Below are 14,778 nucleotides of genomic sequence, written 5' to 3' on the forward strand. Positions count from 1 at the left end.
CTTTCGTAATTTGTGCCCGGAATCCTTTATTCACGTTCCGTCGGTAGAAAATCTATTGCGCCATAACATCCACATATCTGCCCGATTTGGCTCCTTTCTTGCCAGGTTTCCCAGCCTTGCGTCCGGTAGCCGGGCCGATCAGGTCATCAATGCTGCTAGCATTGCTCATTGCCGTAGCAGGACGCGGTGGTGGGGCGAGGCCAGGAGTTGTAGGGTGACCAATTGGAGGAGTACTGGTGGCACTGGGAGGACCAGAAATTCCAATTTGTGGCGAGGGTCTTGCTGATGCTCCAAGTCCGTTTGCAGGAGTACCAGCACGGCTCGATGGCGCTGACGGGGGTCCTATACCTAGGTCTGGAAGATTCGGATGAGAGGTTGGAGGTGTAGGTATCATTGGAGGCCTTGGAGGGCCTCCAGAGCTCATAGGAGGCGCTGGGGTGCCTCCCATCCTCGGGGGCGGAGGGGTTGCTGTCTTCTTTGCTGCATCCGGATTGTCGGGATTCACCCATTTCCCAAGTTCTTTGTCGTAGTACAGTTTCATCTTCGATTCGCCAAGGTTTGCCCGGTAGACCTTTTGATCGACGCCCTTGCTTGGTGCGGCATCCAAACTTTCAGTCTTCTTTCCTCCCAGCCAACCACCAAACCACGACGAAGATCTTTTGGATTCTTTCTTCTCCTTTTCGCGAGCAGCATCTGCTTCCGCTGCGGCACGGAAGGCGGCTTCTGCTGCAGCGTCATTCGCACGTTTGCGTGCTGTCCCATCTTCTCCTGAAGACTTCGGCCCAGACTCCTGCGGCTGGTTTGAAATTCGGGGAAAGTCAACGTCGTCGTCATCCATGAATGATTTCTTCTTAGATCGTACTTCTGTGGGGGATTCCTCTGGTGAGTCGGGCTCCGGAACGTAGGGAACATAGCCCCCGCCGGTAGGAGGCTCGTAGCCGTAAGACTGTGTGGGGGCTTCGAAGCCCGTCCCAGCGTCATCATCCCGTTGAGATGTCTCAGGTTCTCCGGGTCGAGGGGGTTCATAGCCGGTATAGGACTCTGGTTCTTCGGGTATCTGGGATGCTACAACCGGCTCGGGGGTATATCCATATGATTGTCGCATGGCATCTTCAGCAGGTGGAGTTGGCGCATAGGCATTGGGGCGCATGGCAGCCGGGTTCGCAGACGCCAACTGAGAACTATTATTCGGCATATAAGACGACCTCGGAGGGCTCTGCGGGAAAGAAGTTGGGGGTGATGCTGCGGCAAAAGCTTGATAAGGATTCGCAGCAGGCGGGGCTTGGACATGCTGAAACATGTTCATTGGTTCGAATTGATGATTGTTTTGGGAGTGGGAAGTAGATGGAGGCGATCTTTGTGAGTCCAGAGAAGGTCGCCCACGCGTGATCTCTGCAGAGGATCGTGTTGACTGCATGCCGTTGGGTGCATATCTGGATCCAGCAACTGTGGTGGGAGCAGATTGTGGGTAAGATCCATATATATCCGACTGGGATGCGGTTCTGCTGATCGATGGCGTGCCAGCGACGTGGGCAAACGGACCGGCATCGACTGCATCTTTTCCCGAGCCCTTCGATTCAGCGTCACTATCATCGCCTGCAACGAAACTGCTGAACTTATTCCACATAGATCCCCCGACTTTCTCCAGGCTGGGCTTTCCAATCCAGGATGACGACCCTTGAATCGGCGTTTGTTTGAGCCGATTGGATAAATCATCCAGTTCGGACAAGAATAGTGGATGATAGTATGCCGACATCTTGGTGCTCGATTTGAATGTAGACGCGATTGCATCACAGTAGGATTGTGCCTCCGACCTCAATCCGGATTCCGCCATGGTTACTGCTCGTTGCAATTTGAAACTAGAAAGATGCGGCATGAATGACAAGGATGCTCCTGCTGCTAGAATGCTCGTCGCAAACTCGTATATTTCCGTGAGCAGAATGGCATCCTGGTCGCGGCCAAAGTCGGATGGTTGAGCTTTGTGATTCGCACCAAGCAAGACGATAGCCGCATGCTCTTCATCCAGCCCACCGAACAGAACGGGTCTCTGAGGACTCCTCGAGAAAAGATAGCAAATATGTGCCGCTTCGATGCGATTGTAATCCTGAAGGAGTTTCCCAAGGGCTGCCAAGGCTTGATGATCGCCTTGACATCGATTGTTCAACACAAGACTCAGGGTTTCCTTCCATCGATTCAGGCCATCAAGGGCGTTCTTGGCCGGCCCGCCCGTATCGACTTTGCTCACCATCTGGAGCCCGGCACGGGCAGACGGGGGAACCAGCTCGTCTATACTCTCTTCAAGGTTACCCCCAAAGATTTCGTATAAAGCAGACAGCGACTCGGTGTTCTCACCAGTAGTCTTCACCTCTTGGCGCACGAACTCTCTCACTACTTGGCTCCAGACCGAACGATCCATCGTCGAAGCTATGATGAGAGCGTGAGACCACAGGCGGCTGTCCATGGCATGAAACACAGCCGCCTGTCGGTCACCACCAAGCAAGCGTTTTCGTAAAGTCTCAACTGCCATTGGGTCCACGGAGTCGGGGCGCACGTTGGCACCGGGTGGTCTGTAGATACCAGAAATCTGTTCTCCCTCACGATACTGGATAGGACTGGACAGATCCACATTATGAACCTCCGGAGAAAGCAAAAGATTGATTGCCTTCAATGCCGGTCCATCAAGGGAACCATCGTGTTCCACCAGGGTACGAACGATCTTCCAGAGCAGGACCTTTTCATGGTGACGTGTAGCCGGATCATCATGAGATGGAGCGTGCACAATATTACGGTCATCCACTTCCAGACCATTTATATAATTTGCCATCCACGACAGGACATCTTTCTTCTTCGACTTGGATCGCAACGGGCCCGGAAACTGATTCCAAAGCTCCGCCAGCGGCAGCACATCTTTGGCGTTTTGAATGGACACTGATCCAGCAGTAGGCTTGATCTGAGGCCGTGCTGCGCCAGTCGCATATCTGGGCACAAGTTTCGGAAACGTACTCACAACGGTGCCGCCAAAACCGAACTTGAACAAAGGCGCACCCTTCCAGCGCTCCAGAGGATCAAATTGCGTGTCATCTTGAGGCTGTACGAATTCGGTTTCGGGAGCTAGCCCTCGAGCCCGGACACTAGGCCTTGCAGGCGGGACATGCTCCAGGGGCGCAACGGCCCTACTGGGTGGCGGTTGCCCATACGCAGACGCTGGACGGTTGATGATGTCGCTTGAATAAGCATGAAATGCTCCCTGCGGGCGCTGTTTGGATGGAGATTGAGTTTGCGATCGGCGTGGAGGTGGTAATTGTTCGCTACCCGGTCGTCTGGTAGCTGATGCCTGATGAGAGTCTACCAGGCCACCTCGATCGGGGGAAGTCATCGAATAAGGGGCAGCTCCAGGAGGTGAGAACTGGGTTGCAGGTGCAGGCGGGGGCGAGGTCTGCATGACTGAAACCGGGATGCCGTCGACATTTTCATCGACAGAGCTTTTGTGATATGCAAGTGGACTTGAAGTCCGAGGTTGAAATGGCAGGATGGCGGGTCCGGCATGTGGATGTTGTGAAGGGGGTTTGTTTGGCACTGCTGCCGTGCCTTGAGATGGAGCAGGGGGTGGGGTCGGTTGCGCTGCATACCTTGACACCGTTGCAGTCGCAGTTTGTGGGGGAGGTGCTGGAGAATATCGAGGAGAAGGCCCAGGTCGAGGGCCTAGAGTTGATGTGACAGGTGCCGGCGAATACCTGGCAGTGGTAGCTGCCGGTACAGGAGGAGGCTGCAGCGGGACATTTGCGTAAGGATCCAAACGTTCGGGAAGTCGCAGCTGATACTGAGAATATGGATCGGAGGGAACAGGGGGTGAAGGTTGGTGTTGAGGTGGTGGAGGAGGAGGAGCAACGGGTGGGCTGTGTGCCGGTAATGGCGGCGGAGGAGAAACTATGCTATGTTGAGGAGTGTGGCGGCCAGGATGTCGTGGCCTTGATGCCAACGGCAATTCTTCAAAGAAGCTTGAAGAAGAACCAGATGTCGGTGTCTCGGTTTTGCTAGACGTGAAGGCCGAGACGCTCCGCTGGGGGATGGCAGGTGACGGTGCTGGGGGTGGCATAACACCAGGCCCTGACATTTGCGGCACGTTCGGATGAAACGGCGACTGTAGAGGCTTCTCGGACAGACTGCTACTCCTCGGTGGCGGCGCAACAGACATTGTCGTCTGAACAGGCTGAGGAACATGGGCTCTCTTCCTTGACTTGCTCAGTTCCAGGGGCAGATCATACGGAGATTTATAGCCGTCTTTTGCCTGATCAACAAAGCTCTTTACATTCTGAGATTGTTGTTCCTGTTGTAGATGGGCTTGGAAGGAACCTATGGGAGCCAACTCCGGACGCGACAATCCCACATTGTTATGGGTGGTGCGGGCTGTAGGAGATAGCTGAAGCAAATCAGAAGTAGAAGGTTGATGAGGCGCATAAGGGTTGAGCGAGCTCTGTCTTTGAGGTTGGGGTTGTTGCTGGGGCACGGCATTGGGTGTCGGTTCCGTAGTGGGGATATTTGGTATATTTGAGGAGCCTTGTAGAGATGCAATGAAAGAGGACGGCGACCCAGGTTCGGAATCAGGAAGCAGGTCGTCAGCATCTTCCACTAGAAACTCCTCGTCGCCAAGTGCTGCTGCCCACATAGCGTCGACATCTTCAGTCTCTGAGATAACAGGCATCTTATTGTCCGCATTAGGCGCTGTGCCAGCAGCCAACTCGTCAAAGAAAGAGGTTTCAGCTGGTGCTGACATTGGCGGAGACTCTTGTGTATCGTCACGAGGCAGATCCAACGACTCCAGAACCTGAGCGGTAGACTTCCGGTCAAGAGGAGGGCTTTGCGAAGCTGTGACTGTAGACCCGTTGATGTTCGAAAAGAAAGTGCTTTCTTCGTCGTCTTGCGTCGCTTCGAAGGGATTTTGTCGTGATCCTTCATCTGGAGCCCCCTGATCAGCCTGCCTCTTATCATCCTCCTGGATAAGCGGTACGCCCTCTTCAAAGCGTGCAGTGATCGCATCAACCCTTTCTTCCTGCGGTGGGATTGTCCACGATTGAGGGTCGCGCGTCCCATCATGATCATCGTCCGTCCATGATAGACTGTGTGGCTCCGCGGCGCCGCTTTCTTGCCGTGTTGCCTCCGAAACTTCTGCAGTGCCATTGACTGTCTCGAAGTCGATTCCGTTCATCGCCTTGTCGACAGCCGGTTGGTCTTTTGCGGTCTCGGGGGGAACAAACTCGGGAAATGTTGTGGAGCGATGCACCTTATCAAGAATATGCGCACTATCGAGACGTTTGATTCCCCAAGCGGGATCCAAGCGCTCATTGTCGTCATCAGACGGCAATTCATCGCTCTCAAGACTTCCGCCTGAGGGCTGAGAGGACCACGTTGTATGCGTTCCCTGCCCGTTGGACAAGGCGATACCTCCTACACCCGTTATAGGCTTATCTTGAATGTTCGGCTTTGTAGATGTATCTTCCGACGAAATCCCGGTATCCCCATTCTGTCGTGAAGTAGGTGTTGGAGGAATCCCCGTCATCGTCGTGTTGCCGAGCGGGTTGGATTCGACGTTTCTGCTCGATGGCTCTTGGGCTTCCGCTTCCCTGTGAAATTCATCGATGGTGTCAGGGCGCAGGGCTGGGAACCAGTGACCAGACTGCATAGGTTCTCTCGGCTCCAGAGAGCGTGCTTCACCGTGGGTGGCTGTGTCCATTGCGACTCCGGAGGAAACGACGATAACTAATTCCAGTCAGCATAGAGCAGGGGGTTAGTTCACACTGTCCTAATACACACAAGTACAACAAATTAGCAACGCCTTTGATGCATATCGCAAAGGGACAGCCTATTCACGGTCGAAGAAGCTGTTTCGACACCGTGAAAGGGGTTTGGTGAAGGGTTTGACGGATGTCCAGTGATGGCAGAGATTGTGAAGCGGAGGCCAGATTGTTTCTCCAGACTCGAAATGGAGATGCGGATATGAGGGTGCGGATACGGATGAGGACCTGGCCGCCCACCCAGGGAGAAGCTAAAAGCAGCGGCCTTAGGAGCCCCCAAAGGGGGGTCCCTAACCCAAAGCGCGCCGAGCCGCGCTTCTTGATCGCTTCCTTGGGCCAAAATGTCATGCCTTGCCTCGACAAGGCATCCGTATTATTTGTCCTCTTCGACAACATTCTCCTCTATCTGACCTATTATCTTCAGTTTTTCCCACAAACCTAGGGAGTGCCTGTATCGACCGATTCTCCTTCCGACCGATACACACAGAAGTATGGATCCAAGTTGAATATCCCTTAGCCAACCTTCCGAGTCCCTCCTCTCACTCAAACGATACTCCTGAGGATGACTGGGCAAAAGCATGTCTCCTCCCAACACCACACCCACGGCCGGAGAGATAGACTCTGGCTCCGATGACGATCTCGACCTCGACGAACTAGATCCCATCGTTAATCCCTCCCGTCACGTAAGGGGCGACGCTCCCTCTGAGCCTGCTGCCCGCCGTGCAGGAAATGGCTCCACAAATATTCCGCTGCAACGACTGCAGAGGTTTGGCAGCAGTCGCTTATGGCCATCGACAGGAAAGAGGAGTAGGGGAGACGATGGCACAGAAGATTCAGAAGGGCTTTTGGGCAGCTGGCGCGGACACACACAAGGCAACGGCCATGTCAGACTGTGGTCGGAGGACCAAGTAGGTTGGAATGTCAGGCCGGAAAGATATCAGAGGGTGCATCGACAGGGGAGCATCTCTCAAAGCCGGGACACGCACTCACGCCGCTCCAGCGTCCGTCAAAGCATGCAAATCTCCGACTTTGTCCGACAAGAATTGGCAGATATGCGTGAGAATGAGCAGGAATTCAGCGTCCAGGAATCCCGTGAGGTCAGCGTCGGGCATGCTCAGAAGAAGCGATTTCCCACGAATGTCGTGTCCAACGCCAAATACACCGCTTGGTCCTTTTTGCCACGAACCTTGTACAACGAATTTTCCTTCTTCCTCAACGTCTATTTCCTCCTGGTCGCGTTGTCTCAAATCATACCCTTTTTGCGAATCGGTTACATGTCTACATATATTGTGCCTCTGGTGGTGGTCCTTACAATCTCGATCGGGAAGGAAGCAATAGACGACATTGTGCGGCGGCGACGAGATGCCGAAGCGAACGCTGAACTATTCACCGTGTTGTCCTTTTCCGACACTGCTCGGAACGGCGTGTCCGAAATTCAGAAACGGTCGCGAGATATTAAAGTCGGCGACATTCTAAAACTTGAGAAGAACCACAGAGTCCCTGCGGATCTTGTCATCCTTCAGAGTCATCTGACGGAACTGACACTAGAGTCAGCTTCTGATTCTGCAGCAGCTCCTTCATCTCAGGGTGCTGGGGAGACCTTCATCAGGACGGATCAGTTGGACGGGGAGACGGACTGGAAGCTACGGCTCCCGAGTCCATTGAGTCAGAATCTCACCTTGAAGGATCTACAACGTCTTAAGGTCACAGCTGGTGCTCCCGACAAGAAAGTCAATGAATTTGTGGGGACTCTAGAACTTCAAGCAAGCCTGGCAGCGGCCTATGACCCACATTTGCGCAGAGACGACCTGGCAGAAGACGGCCCCAGCTCAAACGACCTTGATCACGTCGCGTTTAACAGACAGAGCTCAGCACCTTTGACTATTGATAACACAGCTTGGGCCAACACCGTGTTGGCGTCGAGCACCATAACTTATGGTGTGGTCATCTACACGGGCAGGCAGACACGATCTGCTCTGTCCACGTCACCATCAAGGTCCAAGACTGGTCTTCTGGAACTGGAAATCAACAACCTAACGAAAATCCTCTGCATCATGACCCTGAGCCTTTCCATCATTCTCGTCGCACTTGAAGGGTTCGAACCATCCAACAAGAAGCCATGGTACGTGGCGATCACGATCTACCTGATTTTGTTTTCGACAATTATTCCCATCAGCCTCCGTGTGAATCTTGACATGGCGAAAACGGTGTATGCCTATTTCATTCACCAGGACAAAGGGATTCCAGGCACAGTTGTCCGCACTAGCACTATCCCGGAAGACCTAGGTCGAATCGAGTATCTGCTGTCTGACAAGACTGGGACACTGACTCAAAATGAGATGCAACTTCGGAAGATCCATGTTGGTACAGTTGCATATGCAGGCGAGGCAATGGAAGAAGTCGCAGCCTATGTTGATCAAGCGTTCGCAGCTGGCGGGAATCAAGACGTCCACGTCTCAGAGCTGGGCGCAACGACGAAAACTCGGCGTGAAATAGGCGTTCGCGTTCGCGATCTCGTTCTCGCTCTCGCGCTATGTCACAATGTCACACCCACTGCGGACGAAGTTGATGGAGAAAGAGTAGTGTCCTATCAAGCGTCATCACCTGATGAGATTGCCATTGTCGAGTTTACGGAAAGCGTTGGCCTCCGTGTTCTTCAGCGGGACAGGGAGAACATTGTCCTTCAGTGTGTCTCTACAAAGCAGGTGGTCATTCGAGCAGAGATCAAAGACATATTTCCATTCACTTCGGACAGCAAGCGCATGGGCATTATCGTTCACCTTTCCTCAGAGGTGCCTGGATTGTCTCACATCGATGAACTATGGTTCTTCCAAAAGGGTGCAGACACGGTCATGAGCTCCATTGTGGCAGCGAATGATTGGCTGGACGAGGAAACAGCCAACATGGCCCGCGAAGGGCTTCGCACACTCGTGGTTGGCCGCAAAAAGCTGTCGCCAGAGCAATACAGAGCCTTCTCCTCCGAATATGCGGATGCGTCATTGGCATTACACGAGCGAGATGCGGGGATGGCTGCTGTCGTGAAGAGACACCTCGAGCATGACCTGGAACTTTTGGGTGTCACCGGGGTCGAAGACCGCTTGCAAAAGGATGTCAAACCCTCCCTCGAACTGCTCCGTAACGCCGGGGTCAAGATCTGGATGCTGACGGGCGACAAGATTGAGACAGCGCGTTGCGTAGCAATTTCAGCTCGCTTGGTGGCACGAGGCCAGCATATCCATACAATGGCCAAGCTGAAAGCCAAAGCGCAGGGCAAGGATGCGCTGGATGTAATGCGCAATCAGACTGAATTATGTCTGCTCATCGACGGCGAGTCACTGGCACTGATGCTCAGCCAATTCCGCCAGGAATTCATCACCATCGCAGTCCAGCTATCCGCAGTGATTGCCTGTCGCTGTTCGCCGGCGCAGAAAGCTGACGTGGCGCTCTTGATTCGCAAACACACCAAGAAGCGCGTTTGCTGTATTGGGGACGGCGGCAACGATGTCAGCATGATCCAAGCCGCGGATGTGGGCATTGGGATTGTTGGCAAAGAAGGCCGCCAGGCCTCACTGGCAGCTGATTTCAGCATTGAACAATTCTGCTATCTGACGAAATTGCTGGTGTGGCATGGGCGCAACAGCTACAAGCGTTCGGCAAAGTTGGCTCAGTTCATTATCCACCGTGGATTGATCATCAGTGTGTGTCAGACGATGTATAACATCGCCGGGCACTTCGACCCCAAGGGGCTTTTCAAGGATTGGCTGATGGTTGGTTACGCCACGGTCTACACCATGGCTCCTGTTTTCTCCCTCGTGCTCGATCGAGACGTGGATGAGCAGCTCGCCAACCTCTACCCGGAACTATACAAGGAACTCAAGTCGGGGAAGAGCTTGAGCTATCAGACTTTTTTCACCTGGGTGTTGGTGTCGGTATACCAGGGTATCATTATCCAAGGTCTGTCGCAACTTCTGGTTGGGGAAGTCGACGGGCCTCGCATGCTCAGTGTCAGTTTCACCGTCCTCATCCTCAACGAGCTGATCATGGTGGCTGTATCAGTGACGACGTGGCACCCTATCATGATTGTCTGTATTGTTGGCACCGCGGCACTGTATGCGGCGAGCGTGCCCTTCCTCGGAGACTATTACGACTTGGCGTATGTGGCCAGCTGGAGTTGGGCTTGGAGAGTGGCAGCCGTGGGAGCGATCAGTCTTGTGCCTGTTTGGGGTGGGAAGGTCATCAGACGGACGTGGAAGCCGCCGAATTATCGCAAGGTGCAAGGTATATAGTGTAATGACCGACTAGATTTCATTTCACGTTATGTTCTACATACGAGATGAATGAGACTTTGATTCAGAGCCCAGCGCACCAAAAATGATGTACTGTACCTCACAGGGATATCATTTCAACACCCTGGCAGGCGACTGGGTGATGGGGCAGTTCAACAAGGCTGAGCTGTACATAGGGAGAGGGAAGCCTCTTGGCAGAGCCACCGAGAGTGGGGGAGTAACTGGGAAGGTCTGCCGAGTATCGACTGCAACTCCAGAGCCGGAGTGAACCTGTTCACCGCTGTGCACGGCTGCAGTCCTGCTCACCACCAGTCACTGTAGGCTTGACAACGGTTCCCCGAAGCCATTGTTCCCCCGCGCCATGGCGTCCTATCTCTCCTACTTCACCTCGAATTCGTCGACGCCACAGCCCCCGGCGCAGGGCGCAGGCACTCCCGGCGCAACGTCGACCTGGTCGAGCACCTTTTCCTCTCGATTTGAGACGCTCCGCAAAGCCCTGACGACCAGAGACTCGGAAGAAGACGATCCGGACCACGAAGATTGTTCGCACATCTCGAACGTGTTGCGAGCATACTACACAGAAAAGGGACGGCCCTTTCCCGAGTGGCTGCCACCCGATCCCAAAAAGCCGGTCGCCGCACCTCCTCCTCAGCCTCAAGGTGCGTACGGACAATATGCCAGTACATACGGCTCTCAGTACGGAGTCCAGCAAACACACTCGAGGGGACCTTCTGGTGGCCGTGGCGGCGGACTCTCCGACCTGTGGGATCCTGCTCCTGCCCCCGTCGCCCCTCCCGCTCAGAGTCTACGCGCTGGTCGACCGACACCACACTCTCTGCGTTCCAATGACTCGGCGCGGTCGCAGTCGAGCAACAGTGGCGGAACGACGCCTTTGGCACAGGCCAGCCCCAGCGCCCGGCCTCTCCCCAGCCAAAGGGCTGGAAGTTACCAAACAAACCCTGCTACCAATCCCGGCGCCCTGGGATCTCGTGATCGACTCCGAGCTCGGTTACAGGGCGGGGGCAGTGGACGAAACAGCCCATCCGGTGGTATGAGCAGTGGTGGAGGAAGTGGCAGTCAGGCGTCCTATGGTGCGTCGGGCGGGAATTTGACTCATCAACCGCCAGCTCGCAGCAGGTCGTCGCAGCCCTATATTTCAGCCTCAGAGCCTTGGTCGACGGGCGGAGATGATCCTTATGCGTACAACTACAGTAGCGGTGGCGGCTCTGCGTCCAACCCGTACGGAAACCAGGACTATCGTCCGCGGCCCGGAGGCCCCAGGTGAAGCAGCCACAGTTCGCAACGGGTTGGTGCCACCCTCGAGGCCCAGGACGAGCTCCTGTGGCGTAGTGAAAAGTTCCCAGCCCTGACATGGCCCCCGGCCCAAAGCCTCGCAGTTCCATCTCCCACAAGAGGTCTCCGGACCGATTGGCACCCGATGTAACGGCAGATGGCCCTGTTGACGTGAAGTCAGATCTGCTGCGGACCGGATCAACCTCGATTAACGAAGCGATCTCCCATTGGCAATGTCACGGTCGGCTATCTGATCGACTTGTACGAGGTATACGAGGTTCCCAGAAGGGGGGCCATGGGAGTGGCTGACCTGGTTACCAGCCTCTGTGAGAGTGGCTAGTTGACACACGCGACGGGGAACACACACCAGATGCTACTACTACTATGTACTAGAGGGGGGCCAGATATAGGGCTGCCAGAGAGCGGACCACGACACTAAGCACCAGACGGGGGGATCCACGCATAGACGACAAATGCCAGATGGGGCGACGGACAGCGAGGTCTTTTGGTGTAAAGGGATCCACTGGAGGTGACTGAGTGCTCAGCAGCAGCACAGCCGCAACACCACAGTGATAAAAGAGGCTGAGGTAAAGGAGGACTGGACCCCAAAGCCACTCAACAAGGGCTAGGCTCGGCAAGATCGGGGGAACGGCTGCCCTTAGTAAGCCACTACAGGCTGGTCCCGGCGTATTGTAGTCATGGTCCCCTAGGCTAATCAATAGCCAGTCATCCAGTGTTGTGGAAATGGGCGAAATGAAGGGCTTTTGGGAATCAGAAAACAGCAGTCGGTCATATTAGTTGGTTCCAACGTGCCTTTGATTCCCCTTTTGGACCCACGATCGCCGGGGACGTCCCATCATACTCTTTCTGTACCGAGTACAGCATTTGCTCTTTTTCTCTCCGCCACACACGTTAACATACTTTCGTTCTCACCACCGCAGCAGCCTCACTAGCCGCTTTGCTATTCTTCCTCGTACCACTACTACTACCATCACGACCGCTCTCGTAGTGCCCCTCTTCCGCCCTCCCGCGCTTAGTGACGTCCGAACTCGTTCCCCTTTGTTCCCTTCTTTGCTCTTCTCGCTCCTCTCTAGCTGTTTGGAGCTCTCAATGTCTCTCCTCCCCTTCTCTCAGCTGTTCCATCCTCACCGACCGGAACGACCCTGTTCCTTTCCCTGGTCCCTAACCCCCCCGGTCGCCAATGCTCGTTCCCTTGCCCTCTTTCCCACTCCCACCTCCCACCCCTCCTTCCTTTCCTTTCCTTCCTTCCTCCCTCCCTCGCTCGCCGCCCTCGTTGATGAACCGGCCCCTTCGTCAGATCTCGGCGTCCGGCACGTGGTCCCAAACACGCCAATGGCTCTAAATCCCCCGTTACCAGATGATGCCAAAAAGTCTCCCTTCCCTTCCCCCACCTCCCACCCCGGGAACACCAGAGGGCCTGAGGCTGAGGGTTCGGACGGATCATGGTGTTGTCGAAGTCCCATCACGTTAGATCTGGCTGAGGAGCTGTAGCAGCACCTCGTTCGGATGATGACCCTGCCGTGCCTTGGTGTGTGGCGGGGGGCAGCAGACAATACAGCCGCACAGTGATTTGACGCCAAAACGGTAATCATTCCTATAGTCCTTCTCCTGACCGTGTCGATGGAGAAGATTACCGGACTTGCTAACTCTTTTGCTCGGCACATCACGCTTCTGCCAGAAAGTCATAATACCTCTGCGGGCACTCCATGTGTCAGCCTCTCTCCCTGTCTTGGTCTGTTCCATTCGTTTGAGTCCAACTGTGACACTGCGCGCCGCTTCCTTCTACAGTCTCTTCTCATCATCGTCCAATGCTGCGTTCTGACTAAGTTTGCGTCCACACACACACACACACACGCACTCACACATACGCACACTCACTCACTCACATACACTCCATACATACCACACCCCCATCCCCCCTCCCCTTTCTGCCTGCCTGAACGAGTCGTGTTCCACCCTGCTTGGGTTATATCATCCACGATTACTCAAGGACCGCCAACACCCTTCTACCAGCTGCAGTACATCCTGCACGGTCTATGGACGATTACTCCGGTGAAGCCTCGAGGAGTGTCCGGAGTACGAGTACAAATACGTCCCGGAGACCACCACCCCGTCAGCGAGGGGAGTCTTCTACTTCAGGACGCACTGCTTTGCCCTCTCATCCTGCTGGAAGAAGTACCTCGAGTTCCTCGTCGAACCGGCAGCCTGGACAGCAACCCACGACGAGTGATTTCCTCTCCGAGTCGTCGCCGTCTCGAACAACCCCATATCAGTCTCCCTCGTCTCCGTTTGACGACGCCATGTCTCGCTCCGCCGGGCCAGGACCGACCACGGTCTCGACGAGTCGACCTCAGCAGTATCAGCTTGTTTCTCCTGGCACGCCAGCTGATCCTCGAGCAATGAGCCAAGTCAGTCCAGGCTTTATTTTTGTAATGTTTCCTATGTGTGCGAGTTTTTGTTTGCTGAGTTCCTGAAATCTTTCCTTTTTGCCCTCGTCTCTCTCTCTCTCTCTCTCTCTCTCTCTCTCTCTCTCTCTCTCTTTTCCTGTCTTCTCTGCTCTCTTTCCAGCTTATTTTGCTCAAATATCTGGTGTCTTGTCGTGCACTCCCAGCGGGCCGCATTCGGAAAGCTAACGGGTCAACGCAGAACAACAAGGATCAATTGATCCAGTCTCTTCGAACCCATCGAGTGAACACCATCACCGAGCTACGCCGCATCGAAAAGATCTTTGCGTTTCTGGATTCTGCCGAAGTGACCGAGCCCATGACCACGGCATGGGCCCATTACGTGAACTCGAACAACTTGTTGAATGAGCTTCGCGGCTTGACCAGGACATATCCTTTCAGCTCGGAGTGTCTGGATGAGGCGAAGGCGATGGTGGTGCGTGACCCAAGCAGCACTCGGAGCTGGAACTATTGCTGGTTAGTTCTGGTGAAGATGGAAAAGGAGTAAGTCCCTCTCCGCTCGGGCCGTCTGGCCTGCAGGGGCTGACCTCTGCCACTCAGGAACCTCATTGCGAAACACGCCCGTGCTCTAGCCTCCAAGGCAAGCACCTGGGGAGGTCGCAGGCCTACCAAAGAAGAGTTTGACCGCCTGGTCAATGCCTGTGTGGCGGAATGGACTCGAGCCCTCCGGCAAATGCTCAAGCACTGGGACAAGCCTCCAAGCACGACCGGGAATTAAACGCGGAGTAAGTGAGCTTTCGGCATGGACCGAGCGGCAGAAAAAAGGAAAGAGAGGTTGAGGGTTTCCATTCTTGCCACCCTGCCCAAGCGTCGATGCTTTGCAAGCAAAAATGGCCTTGGTCTTGGCTTTTCTTTTTTCTCTCTTTTCTCATCTTCTACTTCCAAATATACGAGGACTATGGTACGGGAATTGCAGCGCTG

General features: G+C 54.6%; 4 protein-coding genes across 4 annotated transcripts; 3 read left to right on the forward strand and 1 right to left on the reverse strand.

Moving 5' to 3' along the window:
- Positions 1-52: 52 nt before the first annotated feature.
- On the reverse strand, positions 53-5,731 carry AYL99_09104 (hypothetical protein; the record flags this gene model as incomplete). The annotated part of the gene is made up of 1 exon (XM_018840612.1): positions 53-5,731. One exon carries the CDS (start codon positions 5,729-5,731, stop codon positions 53-55), a length of 5,679 nt encoding a protein of 1,892 aa, XP_018690359.1.
- A 639-nt stretch (positions 5,732-6,370) lies between these two features.
- AYL99_09105 (hypothetical protein) lies at positions 6,371-10,078 on the forward strand (the record flags this gene model as incomplete). The annotated part of the gene is made up of 1 exon (XM_018840613.1): positions 6,371-10,078. One exon carries the CDS (start codon positions 6,371-6,373, stop codon positions 10,076-10,078), a length of 3,708 nt encoding a protein of 1,235 aa, XP_018690360.1.
- A 361-nt stretch (positions 10,079-10,439) lies between these two features.
- On the forward strand, positions 10,440-11,363 carry AYL99_09106 (hypothetical protein; the record flags this gene model as incomplete). The annotated part of the gene is made up of 1 exon (XM_018840614.1): positions 10,440-11,363. The coding sequence occupies one exon, from the start codon at positions 10,440-10,442 to the stop codon at positions 11,361-11,363; it is 924 nt and encodes a 307-aa protein (XP_018690361.1).
- Positions 11,364-13,692: 2,329 nt separating this feature from the next.
- AYL99_09107 (hypothetical protein) lies at positions 13,693-14,575 on the forward strand (the record flags this gene model as incomplete). Its single annotated transcript, XM_018840615.1, has 3 exons — positions 13,693-13,800; positions 14,039-14,340; positions 14,398-14,575. The coding sequence occupies 3 exons, from the start codon at positions 13,693-13,695 to the stop codon at positions 14,573-14,575; spliced, it is 588 nt and encodes a 195-aa protein (XP_018690362.1).
- Between the last annotated feature and the right edge of the window lie 203 nt (positions 14,576-14,778).

This window comes from Fonsecaea erecta (genome assembly GCF_001651985.1).
Source record: "Fonsecaea erecta strain CBS 125763 chromosome Unknown Scaff8, whole genome shotgun sequence".
NCBI lineage: Eukaryota > Fungi > Ascomycota > Eurotiomycetes > Chaetothyriales > Herpotrichiellaceae > Fonsecaea > Fonsecaea erecta.